Here is a 23,333-nt window from a genome sequence, read left to right on the forward strand (position 1 = left end):
TCCCCATTTGGGTGGGAGATGGATGCTTGCATGTGTCTTTGGTGATAGGAAGGTCATTCATGACGTATAGAGTCATGTTCTTCTTGTAGAACATCTTTTTGTAGATCTTGCCTACAGTCAGGGGGAGCATGGACAGCACAGCAGAGAAGAGATTTCAGCATATACTCAAGGGGAGCATAACCCTTTTCCCTTGATGAAAAAGGGGGAGAATGAGTGACTTGGGGTTTCCATCAAGTCCAAAGGGGGAGATTGTTGGCATTATGACACAGGTTTGGCACTATGACACAGGTGTTGTCCTTGATGGAAACTCACTCAAATGAAAAATCACAGTTCAGACTCTTAGAATAAAGGAAAAGGAGGTATATGCAGGTTCCCTTTGACGAAGACACATATACACGCGATGTCACAGACCAAAAGGCGCATATGCATATACACGCACTTTCATGCACAGAAAAGCGCGTACAGTTTGGAAAACTTGGTTTTGGTCTGTGGTATTTGGTCCATGGTATTTTGGTATTGGTCCATGGTATTTGGTCCAAAGTATTGATCCCAGGTATTGGGTCCAAGGTATTGATTCTATATGGTTTTGGACCATGGTATTGAGTAAGGCCTAAGACTATAAAAAGGGAAGGAGATCATTAGGTAAAGGCACTCAAGGATTGAATATCTTATGAAGAGAAAGATCTAGAATACTGGTCATTGGGTTATAAAGCATAGCTGGATCTGAATCAAGGAAGAACTCGAGTTCAAGGAGAAGGATAAGTTCTATTGATGGGTCAAGATCTCAAGGCTTGAAGAGAAGTATATTTGTGTGATTTTGATCTATTATATTTGGTGCATGACTTGATCTATAAATCTGATAATCTGGGTATAACTGATGTCTGAATATTTGAAAAGGGTAAATTATCTTTTATAGATCTGTACGCAGGTTCCGCATAGAAAAGGTGCGTATACATGCTGGTTCAGTATTACAAAACTGCGTATACACTGGTTGACCTTAATACAGAAGCGTATGCACGTAGGTTCTACATATTGAAGTATCGTACGTCTCATGAAATATGTTTTAGCTACTTTTATTTATTGTTGCAGTGTTCTAGGTTCAGGATTGGTTTCTAGTTACTGTTAAAGTATTCTGGTTACAACATTTAGAGAAGTGATTGTTTGACTCAGTTTTTGGCTGGTGCAAAGGAGATTGGTTGATGTAGATGTATTTGATGTTTGATTGAAGTTATTGATGGATCCAGTCTGAAAATTTATGAAATGTGGTCCCTGGAAGAAAAGAGAAGGTTGTAGCCTTCTGTAAGTCAGCACCTATGTACTAGTACATCAGCTAGTACAAGAACTAAGGGGGTTGTAGCTCCCTTCCAGGAGAAGCTGTAGAACGAGAGAAGGTTGTAGCCTTCTGCAGGTAGAAGCTTGCATACTGGTATAAGACTGCACCGGTATAGAAACATTGTAAAAATAAGTTTCTAATTAAAAGAAGATAGAGCCGAATTGTAGCAGGTGGTTTTCACCCACATTGGGTTTCCACCTTATATCTTGTGTTCTTGTGTGTGACTATCTGCTCTGTTTTATTGTTCCTGGTTACTATTTATATGGTTCTTATGCACATATTAATGATCAACATTTTAAGAATAAATCAAATTATAAGTTTGCTGGTTATACGCTAGTTCCCTTAACTGCAGTTGCGTATATACGCAATTTTCACTAACTAAAGTAGCGTATACAAAACTGATTGTGAAACGAAAAATAATTGACTTGATAATACTGATTCACACCCCCTCTCAGTATTATTTCCAAAAAGTGCTAAGGTAGATGTATCTATAGCCTAAGAGAAAGGTCGAAATGGTTTCTTAAGCAATAAAATACCATATTTTTTCCACTATTAAGATTTTACTAAGTAAATTTTATGTGGTCTGTGTAATTCGATAATGTCTCAATTCATGTTAAAGAACATATAGGGTACATGCTTAAAGTCCTAGAAACACTACAAAATAGTAAAAAAATAAGAATAAATGATTGTCTTGTTCATTCAAGAAAATACATTTTTATCAATTTTACAAAATTACCACAAACAAATTGTTTTACTAATTACACATAGTCGAAATAAATACTAAATATAAATATAAATAACTTTAACTCTAAAAGTATACAAGTGGCTATCCTTTAGTGAAACTAAAATCCAAAGATTCACCGTTAAAAGGAAGTGGAGATGTTATAGGATACACACCCTTCTTGTAAGTGCACCCTTGTGTTGTATATCACAAATATCACATACAATGACCTTAAATATACTTAAAACACCCATCACATATTAAAAAAAAATGGCTTAATTATCAAATTTCATATTATTATTATGAATAAAAATGTGACATAATTATATTCATTTAATAAAAATTAAATTAAATTTTTTACTTAAATTAAAATTAAATTTTTTTACTTAAATAATTGTATATTACATAGTTTATTATTATATATCTATTTAATATTTAAAACTACTTAAACTTTTTATTTTTAAGTTAATTAATTTTAATTATCAAAATTAGTATTTAGGATTTACCTTATTTTAATTATCAAAATACATATTCATCATATATATCTCTCTATTTGCATCTGTTGTCCAAATTGAACTGCAAAATTATGCATGATTGTTTTTGCGTTGCAAGCAAAGCATGAATGGCATTTGATCTAATCTTTATATACTTGGTATAAAAAATAGATAATCATATATCACAGATGTATTCATATTTTATTCCGTTGTAGTAGCATAAATTTATAATTTGTTTTTTAAGTATAATAAATTAATAAAATTGTACATATTTATTATTTTGAACTTTATAAAATAATATTTTAATTACGCCGTAAGGCGTTCCCCTCTGAAATCAACCTCCCAAAATGTCTTCGTGTCGTAATCGTAGCCCTTAGATCTAGTGTTAGACGATGGGAGAAAAATGAGCCGTTGATTAAGAGGTTAAAGTTTTTTAGGGTTTAGAGGGTGTTGAGGGGGCGGCGGCGGACCTGCAGAGGCGGACCTGCATGCGGTTGTTGAGGGGGCGGCGGACCTGCAGAGGCGGACCTGCATGAGGGCCGCGTAGTCGTGCGTTGCCAGCGTGTCCGGGGCAGTTCTTCAGCAGTTTTCAAGAATAGTATTTGGCTGTGGGGTAAATGGAAGGAAAATCGCGAAGAAGGTACAGTTTGCGATGTGGAAGTGGGATCAGTTTGCGTCAGTTGGATTACTGTAGCAAATCCTGGTTACAATTCTCAGTCCAGTATCGTCCCTGCAATGCAACAGGACCCTAAGCAGCTAAAGCTATTATCTTGTTCTTCACATGCTAATTGGCGGCTGAGCGACTGGTGTCTGCTTCCTACATCAGAAAAGAGGATGCCAAAAGTTAGGGATAATATTGTTGATGGGGTACTAACTGTGAGCAACAAATGGACTAAGGTCGATGTGATATGGCAAGATGGAACAAGGAGTTGCGGTGTAGATTCTAGAACTCTGATTCCCATTTATGATCTTGGGGATCATGACTTCTTTCCTGAACAGTATGTATTGAAGGGGTATTCGGATGTTAGAGCCAGACGAGTAGGAGTTGTAAAGAATGTGGATTGGAAGGAGCGCAGAGCAAGAGTAAGGTGGCTCATGTCTGTGGATTGTCCAGGAGATAAAGGCAAATTTGATGGCGAGGAGATGGTAAGTGTGTATGAGCTAGCTCAGCATACAGCTTACAACACCTTAATTGGGGGCATCGTTAGTCTCTCTTCGGTCTCAGAGGAAACAGAAGTGCCTGGCATAGTCAATCAGTTGGTTGTCCAGACAGACTGTAAGGATGAAACAAGAACCAAAAATGTTGTTGAGACTACAAACCAGAAAACTCGGAAAGGAAAACAGAAGGCAGAGCTCGACAATAGTCTTGAAGAATCCAATATATCCTGGTTTGGGAATGTCATAGGTCGTAAGGATGGAGACATTGAGGTAGCATGGGCAGATGGAATGGTGTCAAAGGTATGCTATTTTGCTATTTTTTTGCTTGATTACAGTAGACTATTGAAAAAGGAAATATTTTTCATTATGTCTTTTAAGTACTATGTTTTATTTGAGGAATTGATCATGTTTTATTTATTTCCACTAGAATGGTCTGCCGGCTTTAGCAGATCACAATGCTCTGGCTATCACGGAATGAACAGTATCAGTTCACTTTGATTCACTAAAGGTTACTTATTTTTTTTTGTTATCTAGGTTGGACCTCACCAAATATTGGCAATTGGTAAGCATGAACGTGATGCTGAACAAGATAAAGATGTTAAAGTTGATCCTGGAAACTTGGAAATTGCTGATTTTCCTTTAGTTAAGTGGATAGCCAATAAATTTGATGTGAAACTGGCAAAGGAGGAAGATACAGTAGTTCATAACTAGTCCCGAAGTAATTGGCATGAGCCAGGTCACTTCAAACATTTTGATAGTGTAAAGAACCCTCTGGATCACTTCTAAGGCCATTTTTTTCTCATCCTTCTTTGTAAATTTTGTTGCCAAAAGCAATGTTCTTTTTCATGGTGGATTATGATTGAAATTTTTGCACAGGCTAGCTTAATGGCATGTTTTTTTCATTCTTCTGTGATTTTTGTTTCCAAAAGCAATGTTTTTTTTCATGGTAGAGTATGATGGAAATTTTTGAACCTCTTCTTGCAGGCTACTAATATGAAGCAGAAATGGATAAAGAAAGTTCAGCAAGAATGGAACATTCTTGAAAAAAATTTACCAGGTTTGTTAAATGGAAGTCATGATATTTACACAGACTGTTAGGGAATAGTTTATCTGGACACTTAGTTATGTTTCCTTCCTTTTTCCGTTCTGTTACTTTCCCTTTTATTGCTTCCAGTGATCCTAGGAATTGCTTTCTCACTCACCCACTGTATTCGCACTAACATTTTAACTTTCTAGGGTTCTCTTTACTTTTTATCCACGAGTGAAAAGTTATTCAGTGCCATGTATTTGAACATTTTCTTCCATTGATCATAATTGATGTCTTTAATGTAGTAGAAAGTTACAACCCAACAACTGTATGCATTCAGGAGGGAAATAGTACATTTCTTGTAACCCAACTGTTCATGTGGATACAGTGTACTCATGGGCAAACAGTATCTCATGGGCAAACAGTATTTCAAGCCCTTTATTCCCTTGGTTGTTAAAATGAAGGTTGTTCTAATTATATCATATATAAAATCTGCATTGATTGGACAGATACAATTTTTGTGAGAATCTATGAAGATAGGATGGATTTGCTCAGGGCTGTGATTGTTGGAGCAGCTGGCACTCCATATCAGGATGGGCTTTTCTTCTTTGATATTCATTTTCCATCCAAGTATCCTGATGTACCACCTGTAAGCACTTAATTGCAACTGTTTGATTTGAAAGTGAATTTGAGATCTCGTGGTTTCTTTTATGATGAAAATTGTCATTTCGCTTTATGTTGGCTTTCAAATTTGCAGCAAGCTTACTACCATTCTGGTGGACTAAGGTTGAATCCGAATTTGTATGACGATGGGAAAGTTTGTCTGAGTCTTTTAAACACATGGATGGGCAAAGCTGATGAACTCTGGAACCCATCATTATCAAACGTTCTACAAGTCCTTGTTTCCATTCAAGGACTAGTACTAAATGACAACCCTTATTTTAATGAACCCTCATTTGTGAGAGAGATTGGTTCAGCTGAATGGGAGAAGAACTCTCTAACATACAAAGAAAACTCCTTTCTCCTATCATGCAAGTCAATGTTGTACATACTACGCAAGCCCCCAAAGGCAGAATCTGGAGAGATTTTCGTTTCTAATTATCTTGTTTAACCCTTTTTTTTTCTGAATCATTTTGAATCCATTGATTGTGGTGTGTGCAGCATTTTGAAATGTTAGTTAAAGAGCATTTTAAAAAACGCGGTCATTATATTCTCCGTGCCTGTGATGCTTATCTGAAAGGGGCTCCAGTTGGATCGCTTTCAGAAGATTGTACGTTGCCACCCAATGTTGGAGCAGAGTCTCAGACTCAGAATAGTAGTTCTGTTGGGTTCAAGCTTATGTTGATTAAAACTGTTCCCAAACTTATTTCAGCCTTCATGAAGTTGGAGTAGATTGCCAAGAATTTCAGTAGACAATAGCCAAAGAATCCAAGGGACTCTGAGAATTATAGATGTGTGGTTATTTCTTTCAAATGATTTACATGGCGTTCAAGAGCTTATGTACAGTTGCAGAAGGTTTTAGATTGTGGATTATATTATAGATTTACCACATTCTTGCTTATCTTATGTTTATGTTTAAATGTGATTACATATTTATTGCAACGTGATTTTGGGAAAACGGATTGATTTGGTAATTTCTGTTACATGTTTAGCATTTTGCTCTCTCCTGTATGCATTTTAAGTAACTGTTTAGATATTTGTTTAGTTGGTATAAGTATTATAAATAATTAATTTTTACGCCGTTGTATGAGCTAGCTCAGCATACAGCTTACAACACCTTAATTGGGGGCATCGTTAGTCTCTCTTCGGTCTCAGAGGAAACAGAAGTGCCTGGCATAGTCAATCAGTTGGTTGTCCAGACAGACTGTAAGGATGAAACAAGAACCAAAAATGTTGTTGAGACTACAAACCAGAAAACTCGGAAAGGAAAACAGAAGGCAGAGCTCGACAATAGTCTTGAAGAATCCAATATATCCTGTTTTGGGAATGTCATAGGTCGTAAGGATGGAGACATTGAGGTAGCATGGGCAGATGGAATGGTGTCAAAGGTATGCTATTTTGCTATTCTTTTGCTTGATTACAGTAGACTATTGAAAAAGGAAATATTTTTCATTATGTCTTTTAAGTACTATGTTTTATTTGAGGAATTGATCATGTTTTATTTATTTCCACTAGAATTGTCTGCCGGCTTTAGCAGATCACAATGCTCTGGCTATCACGGAATGAACAGTATCAGTTCACTTTGATTCACTAAAGGTTACTTATTTTTTTTTGTTATCTAGGTTGGACCTCACCAAATATTGGCAATTGGTAAGCATGAACGTGATGCTGAACAAGATAAAGATGTTAAAGTTGATCCTGGAAACTTGGAAATTGCTGATTTTCCTTTAGTTAAGTGGATAGCCAATAAATTTGATGTGAAACTGGCAAAGGAGGAAGATACAGTAGTTCATAACTGGTCCCGAAGTAATTGGCATGAGCCAGGTCACTTCAAACATTTTGATAGTGTAAAGAACCCTCTGGATCACTTCTATGTGAAAGAAACAGGCCAGGTACATTTATCTAAGGCCATTTTTTTCTCATCCTTCTTTGTAAATTTTGTTGCCAAAAGCAATGTTCTTTTTCATGGTGGATTATGATTGAAATTTTTGCACAGGCTAGCTTAATGGCATGTTTTTTTCATTCTTCTGTGATTTTTGTTTCCAAAAGCAATGTTTTTTTTCATGGTAGAGTATGATGGAAATTTTTGAACCTCTTCTTGCAGGCTACTAATATGAAGCAGAAATGGATAAAGAAAGTTCAGCAAGAATGGAACATTCTTGAAAAAAATTTACCAGGTTTGTTAAATGGAAGTCATGATATTTACACAGACTGTTAGGGAATAGTTTATCTGGACACTTAGTTATGTTTCCTTCCTTTTTCCGTTCTGTTACTTTCCCTTTTATTGCTTCCAGTGATCCTAGGAATTGCTTTCTCACTCACCCACTGTATTCGCACTAACATTTTAACTTTCTAGGGTTCTCTTTACTTTTTATCCACGAGTGAAAAGTTATCCAGTGCCATGTATTTGAACATTTTCTTCCATTGATCATAATTGATGTCTTTAATGTAGTAGAAAGTTACAACCCAACAACTGTATGCATTCAGGAGGGAAATAGTACATTTCTTGTAACCCAACTGTTCATGTGGATACAGTGTACTCATGGGCAAACAGTATCTCATGGGCAAACAGTATTTCAAGCCCTTTATTCCCTTGGTTGTTAAAATGAAGGTTGTTCTAATTATATCATATATAAACTCTGCATTGATTGGACAGATACAATTTTTGTGAGAATCTATGAAGATAGGATGGATTTGCTCAGGGCTGTGATTGTTGGAGCAGCTGGCACTCCATATCAGGATGGGCTTTTCTTCTTTGATATTCATTTTCCATCCAAGTATCCTGATGTACCACCTGTAAGCACTTAATTGCAACTGTTTGATTTGAAAGTGAATTTGAGATCTCGTGGTTTCTTTTATGATGAAAATTGTCATTTCGCTTTATGTTGGCTTTCAAATTTGCAGCAAGCTTACTACCATTCTGGTGGACTAAGGTTGAATCCGAATTTGTATGACGATGGGAAAGTTTGTCTGAGTCTTTTAAACACATGGATGGGCAAAGCTGATGAACTCTGGAACCCATCATTATCAAACGTTCTACAAGTCCTTGTTTCCATTCAAGGACTAGTACTAAATGACAACCCTTATTTTAATGAACCCTCATTTGTGAGAGAGATTGGTTCAGCTGAATGGGAGAAGAACTCTCTAACATACAAAGAAAACTCCTTTCTCCTATCATGCAAGTCAATGTTGTACATACTACGCAAGCCCCCAAAGGCAGAATCTGGAGAGATTTTCGTTTCTAATTATCTTGTTTAACCCTTTTTTTTTCTGAATCATTTTGAATCCATTGATTGTGGTGTGTGCAGCATTTTGAAATGTTAGTTAAAGAGCATTTTAAAAAACGCGGTCATTATATTCTCCGTGCCTGTGATGCTTATCTGAAAGGGGCTCCAGTTGGATCGCTTTCAGAAGATTGTACGTTGCCACCCAATGTTGGAGCAGAGTCTCAGACTCAGAATAGTAGTTCTGTTGGGTTCAAGCTTATGTTGATTAAAACTGTTCCCAAACTTATTTCAGCCTTCATGAAGTTGGATTAGATTGCCAAGAATTTCAGTAGACAATAGCCAAAGAATCCAAGGGACTCTGAGAATTATAGATGTGTGGTTATTTCTTTCAAATGATTTACATGGCGTTCAAGAGCTTATGTACAGTTGCAGAAGGTTTTAGATTGTGGATTATATTATAGATTTACCACATTCTTGCTTATCTTATGTTTATGTTTAAATGTGATTACATATTTATTGCAACGTGATTTTGGGAAAACGGATTGATTTGGTAATTTCTGTTACATGTTTAGCATTTTGCTCTCTCCTGTATGCATTTTAAGTAACTGTTTAGATATTTGTTTAGTTGGTATAAGTATTATAAATAATTAATTTTTACGCCGTTGTATGAGCTAGCTCAGCATACAGCTTACAACACCTTAATTGGGGGCATCGTTAGTCTCTCTTCGGTCTCAGAGGAAACAGAAGTGCCTGGCATAGTCAATCAGTTGGTTGTCCAGACAGACTGTAAGGATGAAACAAGAACCAAAAATGTTGTTGAGACTACAAACCAGAAAACTCGGAAAGGAAAACAGAAGGCAGAACTCGACAATAGTCTTGAAGAATCCAATATATCCTGGTTTGGGAATGTCATAGGTCGTAAGGATGGAGACATTGAGGTAGCATGGGCAGATGGAATGGTGTCAAAGGTATGCTATTTTGCTATTCTTTTGCTTGATTACAGTAGACTATTGAAAAAGGAAATATTTTTCATTATGTCTTTTAAGTACTATGTTTTATTTGAGGAATTGATCATGTTTTATTTATTTCCACTAGAATTGTCTGCCGGCTTTAGCAGATCACAATGCTCTGGCTATCACGGAATGAACAGTATCAGTTCACTTTGATTCACTAAAGGTTACTTATTTTTTTTTGTTATCTAGGTTGGACCTCACCAAATATTGGCAATTGGTAAGCATGAACGTGATGCTGAACAAGATAAAGATGTTAAAGTTGATCCTGGAAACTTGGAAATTGCTGATTTTCCTTTAGTTAAGTGGATAGCCAATAAATTTGATGTGAAACTGGCAAAGGAGGAAGATACAGTAGTTCATAACTGGTCCCGAAGTAATTGGCATGAGCCAGGTCACTTCAAACATTTTGATAGTGTAAAGAACCCTCTGGATCACTTCTATGTGAAAGAAACAGGCCAGGTACATTTATCTAAGGCCATTTTTTTCTCATCCTTCTTTGTAAATTTTGTTGCCAAAAGCAATGTTCTTTTTCATGGTGGATTATGATTGAAATTTTTGCACAGGCTAGCTTAATGGCATGTTTTTTTCATTCTTCTGTGATTTTTGTTTCCAAAAGCAATGTTTTTTTTCATGGTAGAGTATGATGGAAATTTTTGAACCTCTTCTTGCAGGCTACTAATATGAAGCAGAAATGGATAAAGAAAGTTCAGCAAGAATGGAACATTCTTGAAAAAAATTTACCAGGTTTGTTAAATGGAAGTCATGATATTTACACAGACTGTTAGGGAATAGTTTATCTGGACACTTAGTTATGTTTCCTTCCTTTTTCCGTTCTGTTACTTTCCCTTTTATTGCTTCCAGTGATCCTAGGAATTGCTTTCTCACTCACCCACTGTATTCGCACTAACATTTTAACTTTCTAGGGTTCTCTTTACTTTTTATCCACGAGTGAAAAGTTATCCAGTGCCATGTATTTGAACATTTTCTTCCATTGATCATAATTGATGTCTTTAATGTAGTAGAAAGTTACAACCCAACAACTGTATGCATTCAGGAGGGAAATAGTACATTTCTTGTAACCCAACTGTTCATGTGGATACAGTGTACTCATGGGCAAACAGTATCTCATGGGCAAACAGTATTTCAAGCCCTTTATTCCCTTGGTTGTTAAAATGAAGGTTGTTCTAATTATATCATATATAAAATCTGCATTGATTGGACAGATACAATTTTTGTGAGAATATATGAAGATAGGATGGATTTGCTCAGGGCTGTGATTGTTGGAGCAGCTGGCACTCCATATCAGGATGGGCTTTTCTTCTTTGATATTCATTTTCCATCCAAGTATCCTGATGTACCACCTGTAAGCACTTAATTGCAACTGTTTGATTTGAAAGTGAATTTGAGATCTCGTGGTTTCTTTTATGATGAAAATTGTCATTTCGCTTTATGTTGGCTTTCAAATTTGCAGCAAGCTTACTACCATTCTGGTGGACTAAGGTTGAATCCGAATTTGTATGACGATGGGAAAGTTTGTCTGAGTATTTTAAACACATGGATGGGCAAAGCTGATGAACTCTGGAACCCATCATTATCAAACGTTCTACAAGTCCTTGTTTCCATTCAAGGACTAGTACTAAATGACAACCCTTATTTTAATGAACCCTCATTTGTGAGAGAGATTGGTTCAGCTGAATGGGAGAAGAACTCTCTAACATACAAAGAAAACTCCTTTCTCCTATCATGCAAGTCAATGTTGTACATACTACGCAAGCCCCCAAAGGCAGAATCTGGAGAGATTTTCGTTTCTAATTATCTTGTTTAACCCTTTTTTTTTCTGAATCATTTTGAATCCATTGATTGTGGTGTGTGCAGCATTTTGAAATGTTAGTTAAAGAGCATTTTAAAAAACGCGGTCATTATATTCTCCGTGCCTGTGATGCTTATCTGAAAGGGGCTCCAGTTGGATCGCTTTCAGAAGATTGTACGTTGCCACCCAATGTTGGAGCAGAGTCTCAGACTCAAAATAGTAGTTCTGTTGGGTTCAAGCTTATGTTGATTAAAATTGTTCCCAAACTTATTTCAGCCTTCATGAAGTTGGAGTAGATTGCCAAGAATTTCAGTAGACAATAGCCAAAGAATCCAAGGGACTCTGAGAATTATAGATGTGTGGTTATTTCTTTCAAATGATTTACATGGCGTTCAAGAGCTTATGTACAGTTGCAGAAGGTTTTAGATTGTGGATTATATTATAGATTTACCACATTCTTGCTTATCTTATGTTTATGTTTAAATGTCATTACATATTTATTGCAACGTGATTTTGGGAAAACGGATTGATTTGGTAATTTCTGTTACATGTTTAGCATTTTGCTCTCTCCTGTATGCATTTTAAGTAACTGTTTAGATATTTGTTTAGTTGGTATAAGTATTATAAATAATTAATTTTTACGCCGTTGTATGAGCTAGCTCAGCATACAGCTTACAACACCTTAATTGGGGGCATCGTTAGTCTCTCTTCGGTCTCAGAGGAAACAGAAGTGCCTGGCATAGTCAATCAGTTGGTTGTCCAGACAGACTGTAAGGATGAAACAAGAACCAAAAATGTTGTTGAGACTACAAACCAGAAAACTCGGAAAGGAAAACAGAAGGCAGAGCTCGACAATAGTCTTGAAGAATCCAATATATCCTGGTTTGGGAATGTCATAGGTCGTAAGGATGGAGACATTGAGGTAGCATGGGCAGATGGAATGGTGTCAAAGGTATGCTATTTTGCTATTTTTTTGCTTGATTACAGTAGACTATTGAAAAAGGAAATATTTTTCATTATGTCTTTTAAGTACTATGTTTTATTTGAGGAATTGATCATGTTTTATTTATTTCCACTAGAATGGTCTGCCGGCTTTAGCAGATCACAATGCTCTGGCTATCACGGAATGAACAGTATCAGTTCACTTTGATTCACTAAAGGTTACTTATTTTTTTTTGTTATCTAGGTTGGACCTCACCAAATATTGGCAATTGGTAAGCATGAACGTGATGCTGAACAAGATAAAGATGTTAAAGTTGATCCTGGAAACTTGGAAATTGTTGATTTTCCTTTAGTTAAGTGGATAGCCAATAAATTTGATGTGAAACTGGCAAAGGAGGAAGATACAGTAGTTCATAACTGGTCCCGAAGTAATTAGCATGAGCCAGGTCACTTCAAACATTTTGATAGTGTAAAGAACCCTCTGGATCACTTGTATGTGAAAGAAACAGGCCAGGTACATTTATCTAAGGCCATTTTTTTCTCATCCTTCTTTGTAAATTTTGTTGCCAAAAGCAATGTTCTTTTTCATGGTGGATTATGATTGAAATTTTTGCACAGGCTAGCTTAATGGCATGTTTTTTTCATTCTTCTGTGATTTTTGTTTCCAAAAGCAATGTTTTTTTTCATGGTAGAGTATGATGGAAATTTTTGAACCTCTTCTTGCAGGCTACTAATATGAAGCAGAAATGGATAAAGAAAGTTCAGCAAGAATGGAACATTCTTGAAAAAAATTTACCAGGTTTGTTAAATGGAAGTCATGATATTTACACAGACTGTTAGGGAATAGTTTATCTGGACACTTAGTTATGTTTCCTTCCTTTTTCCATTCTGTTACTTTCCCTTTTATTGCTTCCAGTGATCCTAGGAATTGCTTTCTCACTCACCCACTGTATTCGCACTAACAATTTAACTTTCTAGGGTTCTCTTCTATGTTGCATGAGTTTCTATGTTGCATGAGTTTCTGGAACGTGGGAACGTTGGGAACTTGGGTACGGGTGTCGGGAACGGCTAGAGGTTTCCCCAAAATTTACAGGAAACGGCTAATCGGGAACGGTAATATTATATAATAAAAAAATTTAAAATATAAAAATATAAAATATATAATTATATAATAATCAAAATTAATATTAAATCAAAATATTCAAGTATTAAAATCAATTTAAATATATAATCTCTCTTATATATAAATATATTCTCTGGGTGTCTCTCTTCCCGAGTCTCTCCCTTTTATATATATAAAATATTAAAATGTCAAGTTCATTATTAGTTCTCTGAAACATGACCAGTGTTTGAAACAATCTGCCTTAAAAATACAAAGGAACAATTTTACCTATGTTTCTCTAGTTATTCTTATGAGAAAAAGTAAAGCGACTCTAATGGTTAAGCATTGATTGCCACATACAATATGCACACAATATTCTGCGATACATATACATAAACAAAAAAAAATACTCATCAGCATGACACCCCAGATATCCCCCTTACATTGAGGTGTCACACGCTTCCTTAACCCATCAAGGGATTGCTCCAGTTTCTCAATTAAGGATATCGGTGTTAAGGATGTCTTTGGCCTTTCTCCCTGCGAAGGTTTCAAGAAAGCCTCATGTTTTGTGGGAAGTTCAACATATTTTTCTACATGCTCTGTATTCCCCAACCCCAGGGAACGCGGGAACTCCAAAAAAAAACAGTCTTCAAAGCTCCCGGAACTTTCCCAAGCTCCCATTGCAGCTCCCACAGAAAAGGGAACGTTCCCATATAGTTCCAAAGCTTCCGGGAGCGCGGGAACCACTGGAACGAGTTTCCCACTTCTAGGGAGCGGTTCCCGTGTAACAAAGGTTCTCTTTACTTTTTATCCACGAGTGAAAAGTTATCCAGTGCCATGTATTTGAACATTTTCTTCCATTGATCATAATTGATGTCTTTAATGTAGTAGAAAGTTACAACCCAACAACTGTATGCATTCAGGAGGGAAATAGTACATTTCTTGTAACCCAACTGTTCATGTGGATACAGTGTACTCATGGGCAAACAGTATCTCATGGGCAAACAGTATTTCAAGCCCTTTATTCCCTTGGTTGTTAAAATGAAGGTTGTTCTAATTATATCATATATAAACTCTGCATTGATTGGACAGATACAATTTTTGTGAGAATCTATGAAGATAGGATGGATTTGCTCAGGGCTGTGATTGTTGGAGCAGCTGGCACTCCATATCAGGATGGGCTTTTCTTCTTTGATATTCATTTTCCATCCAAGTATCCTGATGTACCACCTGTAAGCACTTAATTGCAACTGTTTGATTTGAAAGTGAATTTGAGATCTCGTGGTTTCTTTTATGATGAAAATTGTCATTTTGCTTTATGTTGGCTTTCAAATTTGCAGCAAGCTTACTACCATTCTGGTGGACTAAGGTTGAATCCGAATTTGTATGACGATGGGAAAGTTTGTCTGAGTCTTTTAAACACATGGATGGGCAAAGCTGATGAACTCTGGAACCCATCATTATCAAACGTTCTACAAGTCCTTGTTTCCATTCAAGGACTAGTACTAAATGACAACCCTTATTTTAATGAACCCTCATTTGTGAGAGAGATTGGTTCAGCTGAATGGGAGAAGAACTCTCTAACATACAAAGAAAACTCCTTTCTCCTATCATGCAAGTCAATGTTGTACATACTACGCAAGCCCCCAAAGGTAGAATCTGGAGAGATTTTCGTTTCTAATTATCTTGTTTAACCCTTTTTTTTTCTGAATCATTTTGAATCCATTGATTGTGGTGTGTGCAGCATTTTGAAATGTTAGTTAAAGAGCATTTTAAAAAACGCGGTCATTATATTCTCCGTGCCTGTGATGCTTATCTGAAAGGGGCTCCAGTTGGATCGCTTTCAGAAGATTGTACGTTGCCACCCAATGTTGGAGCAGAGTCTCAGACTCAGAATAGTAGTTCTGTTGGGTTCAAGCTTATGTTGATTAAAACTGTTCCCAAACTTATTTCAGCCTTCATGAAGTTGGAGTAGATTGCCAAGAATTTCAGCAGACAATAGCCAAAGAATCCAAGGGACTCTGAGAATTATAGATGTGTGGTTATTTCTTTCAAATGATTTACATGGCGTTCAAGAGCTTATGTACAGTTGCAGAAGGTTTTAGATTGTGGATTATATTATAGATTTACCACATTCTTGCTTATCTTATGTTTATGTTTAAATGTGATTACATATTTATTGCAACGTGATTTTGGGAAAACGGATTGATTTGGTAATTTCTGTTACATGTTTAGCATTTTGCTCTCTCCTGTATGCATTTTAAGTAACTGTTTAGATATTTGTTTAGTTGGTATAAGTATTATAAATAATTAATTTTTACGCCGTAAGGCGTTTCTCTCTGAAATAAACTCTCCAAACTGCTGTCGTGTCAAAATATGTGCCATTCGATTTCGTTGTTAGACGTTAGACGATCGAGTAATCCTTAACCGTTGATTTGAATTACGCAATGCCAGGCGCCACGCTCCATACGAACCGTCAACCGTCTTTCAACAAGATACGTTGGGGTGAGCACAGACGAGAAGGAGGCGCCTGGGGAGGCGAGACATCGTGGTGGTGTGGAGGGAGAGACATTAGTATTCGCGGAACCACAAAATCGATGGCCACGCTCAGCCAAATAATCAAGCAAGATCGTTATCCCGTCTGGCTTGCCGATGCGCTGATTCTTTCAGCTGTTGCATACAGCGACAATCCTCGGCAGGAACTTGAAACACTGAATACCACATTCGGCTTGCCGGAAACGGCGATCTATGAATTTCTGGAAGAAGACAAGCTGCGAAAAGAAGGCTTCGAGATCGGCCGAAAGCAGGATCTTTTGGTCGTTAAAAGCCTGGATAAAGATCACATGATCATCGCCTGTAAAGGCACCACGGGGTTTATGGATGCGCTAACGGATCTCAACATAATGCAGAGGTCCTTGAGCCTGGGAGCGGGAGCTGCTCATGCGGGGTTTCTTGACAGAGCCAAGAGCATCCCATTGAAGTATCTTAGGCGCCAGTTAATACAAGGGAACAAAATTGTATTGACGGGCCATTCTTTAGGAGGAGCCGTTGCCTCGTTGCTCACCCTCAGATTGTTGGAATCGAGCCCTAAGTTTTGCCACGAACAAGTTCAATGTTATTCGTTCGGATGCCCTCTCTTCGCGGATTCAAAATTGGCAAAACATATAAATTCGTGTTACAGAAGACACTTTGTGCATATAGTTTCCAAGAGCGATATCGTCCCCAGGCTTATGTCGTTTGCGCATTTTCTGTACACCCTGTGGGCCGGCTTGGAGGTCGGCCCACTGGAAGATGTGTTCAACATAACGCGGCTAGCGCTTCTGGTATGGCAAGTGCTCCCCAGAATCCATAAGCAGCGTCTAGGAATAGCAACAGTGGCGACGCAGGCGGTGTCGTGGGTACCCGGCTTGATTCGTTGCTTCGTCCATCGGTTGTTAGCTTTGGCGTTGTCCTACCATTCGGGGTTAGGCTACTCCTTCGCAGGCCAGATGGTGCTGATTGATGCAGACAGAAGCTTCGATGAGGATATCGATGACTCCTCGGATGTGGATAAGCACCTGGCCTTTCAGTTTACTCAGGTTGTTTCCATGGACAGCATAAATGAGCACAGCCTTCTTAGCTACATCGAAAATGTCTTTTCTGTTAAGACGAAGGAAGAAGAATCTGATTCAGAGCCGGAGGTCCACAGATCTACGGTTAGTGTTTCGCTTGCTGATGGTAGGGATAGGAAGAGTAAATCGAGTAATAATCGGATTCGTCTCACAGAGTTCGAACCCGAGACCTCTCATTCTACCGAAAACCCTGTCGGGAATATTTTGAATAAAATAAAGAATTCAAAGGCTTTCTGAAGCAAGGTTGCGTGCTTAATCTTTGCTAAGCGTATGCAGGAGTCTGCTTCCATACCCATCAGGCAGAAACCGAACGAGAGAAGGAGATGGCTTGCAATAGTAAGGAAAAACCTGGGCAGATTGGGCATATTTTCTCGCAAGTGGAACACACTTATCGTGACATCTTCCATTTATTATGCAGTTATGCAATTTCACAAATTTTATGCATTGCAATAGCAAATGAAAGGACCCTGTGGGATGTAGCCTGTATCGCAATTTCTCCTGTGCAAGGAAAAATGTTTGCCCTTAACCTGAACCACACATCTCGATGTTTGGTACGAACATTTCAGCTGTTCCTATCCTGTCATTGCTCTGAGGATGTACGGTTGAAAATTAATTATGTTCGGCAAAATGGACGTCTTTTAAAATGCAAAACGGTCAAATATTTTTACGCCGTAAGGCGTTTCCCTCTGAAACAAACTCTCCAAACTGCTCTCGTGTCAAAATATGTGCCAGCACGACGCTCCATACGAACCGTCAACCGTCTTTCAACAAGATACGTTGCGGTGAGCACAGACGAGAAGGTGAGGCGCCTGGGGAGGCGAGACATCGTGGTGGTGTGGAGGGGGACTGATACAGAGATACCCATTTAGGTAAAAGGTTTCCTATTTATGATGGTGGAAGACGTTTGTACACAGCTGGGCCATTGCCCTTTACCTCAAAATAATTCAACATCTTGCTTGTTGAGGGGGACGATGGACCTGGTGGTCCAATAAGGGAGCGTCAGTTCAAGATACTTATAAATTTTAGGTCAATTTTAGGTCAATTCCTATCTGGGAGGGAGGATGATGCTCCGCATGAAGCCCTGCAAGTTCTTGATATTGTTCTATGTGAGCCACCAACTAAAAGGTACATTCCTATTAGCAGATCATTTTATTCTGGCAACCTGGGGGCAAAGCAGTCCCTTGGAGAGGGATTGGAAAGTTGGCGTGGGTTTTACCAAAGTTTAAGGCCAACCCAAATGGATTATCGCTCAATATTGATATGTCTTCAACTGCATTCATTGAATCATTACCTATGGTTGATCTTGTTTCGCAACTGTTGGATAAGGATGTGAGAGCAATACCGTCTCCATGCTGTACAAAGAGATTGGTCAACACAGGCTTCTTTAGTTATCTGGATGTATGTTTCAATTGCCTCGTAAGGAACGAAGGAACTGTCTCTGAGTGTTGGGGTTGCTTCTCGAAGTAGTGAGGGGTTGAACCGTGCTTTCCTTTGGTCTGTGTCTCAGTCAACAATACTTTGTAAGTGATTTTGAAACTTTTGTAACGACATCTTACAATATTCCCGTAGCTAAAATTCATTTGATTGAGCTGAAAATTGCGCATGACTTAGCATCATCCCAATGCATAAAATTTAGTTGAGATCGAGAAAATAACCGGTGGCTTCGTAACGCAAATTGGCAGAGGAGGATTTGAGCGTCTACGCCATGCATGTCTCTATGCCATCTAAGTACTGTCAAAAACATCGAAACAAGGAGAGTAGGAACCCTCAACAGAGGCATATATTATTGCTTGAGAGGTATATATAATTGCTTGATTGATTAAGGTCTCATGTTTTCATATATAAAAAACAAAAAATTGTCATTAAAAATAAAATGTAAAAAAAAATTTTGTCGTAAAAATTAAATGGTTTGATCTCTCTTTGGGCAGTTTTGGAAAAATGTGTGAAAACAAAACAGTGACACGTGGGAAAAACAAGGTATAATATAAGTTTCTTTGCGTTCGAAATTCCACCATAAATTCGTGTGTCGTTTGTGGCATATTGCGGTGAAGGAGAATTATAAATATTGATTTACCATTATATGTCCATGGTAAACTTCCCTGTGATGCTCTATTATGTCCAACCTTGTGTTTGATAGGAAAAAACAATTTCTAAATCACTATATGTCCACTCGTTTTAACTAACAATCTTGTTATTGAACAGGACAAAATGTTTTATAGAAGTGACCGACTCAAAAACAAGACTCGACATTCCATTGAATGCAAGCCATGAATTAGAGTATCTATAATATCTGGGAGAGACCTGGTGGATACAAATGTCTCTGAGCTGAGGAAAAATAGTCATATCCTCTCGTATGTAAGCTTTGTTCATGTAAATATATTCATATTTGTGGGTATAAAGATATTGGAGAACTAGGAATGTAATGGTGTTTTGGATTTTGAATTTTATCTCTCGGGGAGATAAATGATTTTGTTAGTAAATATTGAAATCTTTTGGGATGAATAAGTGGTAAAATAGGTCAATATGAGCACAGTGTGGAAACTGGCGGAGTTGGCCATGCTGGGAATAAAAATCCAACACAATGAAAAACAGGGAACGAATGAAGTTATAAGTGAATTGAAAAACAACAACCGAATGAAATACAAACAACGAATGAAGTTGTAAGTGAATTGAAGAAAAGACATTTGATTTATTAGGGAAACTAATTCACTGGATCACAAATCTGTCCATGATCAAATCTTTTATGTGGCTGTAGCATCATACTAGACTAACAACTCATCTCCAAAGTATCTATATTCTCAAACTTATATCACCTACTTACATAGGTTGGGTTTCTATGGTCATAAAATATTCACTCTTTATCCTGAGAATATAAGATTTGTGAGAATCTCGCAACAACCTTTAACTAACACAGTTTCATCCCGTATGACATCATTGGAGGCCGAAAGCAATTGAGCCTTTTTATCCCATCAATGCAACTTTTTAAATCCCCAAATACCTGAATATCTTTGATGTTGAGCCACTGAAACAAGTATAAAAAACCCGAGATGCAATAATTTTTGCCCAGTTATTAGTACCCTACCACCTTATAAACATGTTTATGTTGTATATATGGCTGTAGTACCAGCTGAGATATGTCAAAATAATAATATGGTATAAGAACTCTTATAAAGGTTCATAGTTGTGTGTATGAAAGATATATAATTTATCGGTTCTGTTGAACATATAAAAACCAATCACAGTTTATAATATAGAGAAAATAAGATTGTCCTCCTGATAATCTGCAATCAAAGAAAAAGCATGTAAATTGCTTTGAAGAAAAACTGACTTTATTACATTCTTTGAAGAAAAACTGATTTTATTACATTGTTCCGAGAATTGTTGATCCTTTTGTTTAAATAGCCTTGCTTTGCCTTTGTCCATTTGAATTGGATACGGAGGAATTGTTTGGATGGCCAAAAGTGGTAGGAATCTGGGCAAAATAATTTCAAAAAATCTTGTAGATGCAGTGTTTGAATTTTATTTTTGATAGTAGAAATAGATTCAGCACCATCAAAAACGTCTAGGACACTTAAAATTTTGAAATTTAACAACTATAACTTGGATTTACAAAAATCTTTACCACATATTTTCTAAATATAACCTAAATTTCCATAACAATCCAAACAATTCCTCAGCTAGTTAAACTATGGCATTTAGATTTGTTCTTACACAATACATGGATCCTTTGATTCTATGCATGTGATGAAAACTGATAGGAGAGGCATGAGATTTGAAATCATATTTTGATATATTGATAACAAGGTGTAGTTTCTTATTTCAAATGTTCCACTAATCAATCTATAATAAGTTTGGAATTTCTAGGTGATATTTTTTTCCTGTGCCATTAGGATATTTAGAGAAAATAATTGTGGATAATTGTTTCACACTGTGTCTATATTTACACAGAATAAAAATTGGAGGATGAATTGTTTATAAAAATTGGAGTATGAATTGTTTATAAAAATTCAGCCTCCCATCCATCCTTTTGATGTGTCTCGTCACGCGGCTCTATATTCAGTTTTACTTTACATATTTATTGCCTAGCATATTTATTTCTTTACATATTTACGTCGTAAGATATTTCCCTCTGAAATGAACTCTCCAAACTGTTGTCGTGTCAAAATATGTGCCATTTGATTTGGTTGTTAGATGATCAGGTAATCATTAACCGTTGATTTGAATTGAGCAATGCCAGGCGCGACGGTCCATACGAACCGTCAACCATCTTTCACATGCTGCAGGCAACGATAGCAAAACTCGCCGTATTCTGTGCCTTCCAGGAGAAAAAGAGAGGCTCAGAATCTTCAAAGCCGACCTCCGCCAAGAGGGAAGCTTCCATGCTGCCGTTGAGGGTTGTGAGTACATTTTTCATTTGGCAACTATAATGGATTTCGCCATTGAAGCACAGGTATTTTTTAACAACCACCCGAATGCACAACTTCCGGAAACAACGAATTTATTACTGGATTTTGACCCCTTTTTTGGATATAAATTTTCCCTTTTAATGTACTTTTTCTTCAGACACAGATGAATGTTATCGAAGCTGAGGTGAATGGTACTCTTGATATTTTGAGGACTTGCAGTCAGGCAAAGTCTGTGAGGCGTGTAATTTACACATCATCCATAACTGCAGCCTCGCCACTTAATGATGATGGCAAATTCAGGGACTGCCTCGATGAATCTTGCTGGACCCCAATCGATATCATGAGACATGAAAAGCCTATTTTCTGGGTAAGTTCGTTGTTACTACTCACTTCAAAGATTTGTAATAAAAGATCCGTAAGTTTATCTTAACTTCAAATATAATCAATCTAGATTTATTAGGGTTAGGGTCCAGAAGATCAAATTTATGAGTTGTAAAGTTGCATGCTCATAATAGATTTAGAATTAGATAAATCTAATCAATCTGGATTTATTAGGGTTAGGTTGTAGAGGATCAAATTTATGAGTTGTAAAATTGTATGCTCATAATAGATATAGAATTAGATAAATGTAGACCGGTTTTAAAAAGTGATGAAATCCCAAATAATTTTCATATTCCACTATAAAATGAGCTTCTTAACACAATCTCTTACCCAACACAATCATTATTTTGACTCGACTGTAAAATGAGCTTCTCAACCATTATTTTGAAATTACTTTGAAATGCAAATCTCTTGATATTTAGAAAAATGTAATTTACATTTTTATCTTGTCACACGTATGGTATGCGTTCATTAGATATTTGATCTTATTTTTGTAAATTTTCATGGCTTGGTGTTTCTCTTATGGATTGTTTTATTTCATTGAGTTTAGGTTGATTATGGATTCTCTGTATCTCATGGTTATAAGCATAGTTTTGTTACATATCAATAAGATACATGAAATCTGAAATCAATATATAAATGTTCATTTCATCTAATCTTATATTAAAGTCGCATTTCTGTATCAATGTTGAACATTTTGATTCTCAGTATCCAATGGGTAAGAGCATAATTTTCAGATCTGCCATTAACAGAAAAATGCCCATTTTTCCTGTTCTTATATTGATCTTCACATCTCTCAGGCAACGCTGAACATTTTGAATGGTTAAGGGAGCTTCATGATATCATGGGTTCCATTTTATTAGTCCACACTGAGGATGCTTGTAATGCTCACATATTCTTGATGGAGCGTCCCTCTGCGAGAGGTCGATATATATATGTTCAACAGTCTGTGCTACCAGCATTTTTCCAAGGAAAAAAACCTTGCAAATTGAAACCCAACGACACCCTCTATGAAGAAACCAAAAACACCAGAAACCCTTGTCTTCTCGTCAAATCTACCAAAATATTCGTATAACCGTAAGTAATTGCAATACTCTTCCACAAGAATCCTCAGCAAACATATCAGTCTTCAACAGTCCAAAGGTGAAAAATCTCTTCAAAGATGACTTATTGCTTTGGCTTACTGTTTCCAATAATCCATCTTTCACAATCTTAGAAATGAACTGTGTATGCAAATAGCCACGCTTACAAAGATAGAATTAGGTAGAAATGAGGGTGATGAATATGCAATATACAACCAATCAATAGGATGCTCATTGCTATCATTGTTACAGTGACACATAAGTCAATGTCATGCAACCAATGTTACTCTTACAGCATCAACAAATCGTCAAGGATTTGTCACACAAGGTTTCTGTCCTGTGTCAAGGTCTTTAGCTATTAGTGCT

The 23,333-nt window shown here is 36.9% G+C and overlaps 6 protein-coding genes across 6 annotated transcripts; all 6 read left to right on the forward strand.

Annotated features, from left to right (window-relative positions):
* The first annotated feature begins 954 nt into the window (after positions 1 to 954).
* On the forward strand, positions 955 to 9,457 carry LOC149143135 (putative ubiquitin-conjugating enzyme E2 23). Its single transcript, XM_089451697.1, has 8 exons — positions 955 to 1,018; positions 3,051 to 4,006; positions 4,241 to 4,416; positions 6,466 to 6,781; positions 7,016 to 7,285; positions 7,498 to 7,570; positions 8,050 to 8,189; positions 8,298 to 9,457. The coding sequence occupies exons 1-8, from the start codon at positions 955 to 957 to the stop codon at positions 8,649 to 8,651; spliced, it is 2,349 nt and encodes a 782-aa protein (XP_089307823.1). The 3' UTR covers positions 8,652 to 9,457.
* On the forward strand, positions 4,635 to 6,039 carry LOC149143136 (putative ubiquitin-conjugating enzyme E2 38). The gene is made up of 3 exons (XM_089446956.1): positions 4,635 to 4,763; positions 5,243 to 5,382; positions 5,491 to 6,039. The coding sequence occupies exons 1-3, from the start codon at positions 4,700 to 4,702 to the stop codon at positions 5,842 to 5,844; spliced, it is 558 nt and encodes a 185-aa protein (XP_089303082.1). The 5' UTR covers positions 4,635 to 4,699; the 3' UTR covers positions 5,845 to 6,039.
* Positions 9,458 to 9,489: 32 nt separating the features above from the next.
* Positions 9,490 to 11,473, forward strand: LOC149143137 (putative ubiquitin-conjugating enzyme E2 23). The gene is made up of 5 exons (XM_089446955.1): positions 9,490 to 9,588; positions 9,823 to 10,092; positions 10,305 to 10,377; positions 10,857 to 10,996; positions 11,105 to 11,473. Exons 1-5 carry the CDS (start codon positions 9,577 to 9,579, stop codon positions 11,456 to 11,458), a joined length of 849 nt encoding a protein of 282 aa, XP_089303081.1. The 5' UTR covers positions 9,490 to 9,576; the 3' UTR covers positions 11,459 to 11,473.
* Positions 11,474 to 11,750: 277 nt separating this feature from the next.
* On the forward strand, positions 11,751 to 12,821 carry LOC149143138 (uncharacterized). Its single transcript, XM_089451698.1, has 3 exons — positions 11,751 to 11,862; positions 12,103 to 12,395; positions 12,630 to 12,821. The coding sequence occupies exons 1-3, from the start codon at positions 11,799 to 11,801 to the stop codon at positions 12,819 to 12,821; spliced, it is 549 nt and encodes a 182-aa protein (XP_089307824.1). The 5' UTR covers positions 11,751 to 11,798.
* Positions 12,822 to 14,311: 1,490 nt separating this feature from the next.
* Positions 14,312 to 15,631, forward strand: LOC149143139 (putative ubiquitin-conjugating enzyme E2 23). Its single transcript, XM_089448624.1, has 3 exons — positions 14,312 to 14,719; positions 14,828 to 15,139; positions 15,232 to 15,631. The coding sequence occupies exons 1-3, from the start codon at positions 14,612 to 14,614 to the stop codon at positions 15,460 to 15,462; spliced, it is 651 nt and encodes a 216-aa protein (XP_089304750.1). The 5' UTR covers positions 14,312 to 14,611; the 3' UTR covers positions 15,463 to 15,631.
* A 2,760-nt stretch (positions 15,632 to 18,391) lies between these two features.
* Positions 18,392 to 22,695, forward strand: LOC149143140 (putative anthocyanidin reductase). Its single transcript, XM_089451699.1, has 4 exons — positions 18,392 to 18,496; positions 21,336 to 21,548; positions 21,662 to 21,871; positions 22,594 to 22,695. Exons 1-4 carry the CDS (start codon positions 18,392 to 18,394, stop codon positions 22,693 to 22,695), a joined length of 630 nt encoding a protein of 209 aa, XP_089307825.1.
* Positions 22,696 to 23,333: the final 638 nt, after the last annotated feature.

Source organism: Pinus tabuliformis, chromosome X (genome assembly GCF_031772625.1).
Source record: "Pinus tabuliformis cultivar Carrire ecotype Pingquan chromosome X, CPIR1, whole genome shotgun sequence".
NCBI classification, from domain to species: domain Eukaryota; kingdom Viridiplantae; phylum Streptophyta; class Pinopsida; order Pinales; family Pinaceae; genus Pinus; species Pinus tabuliformis.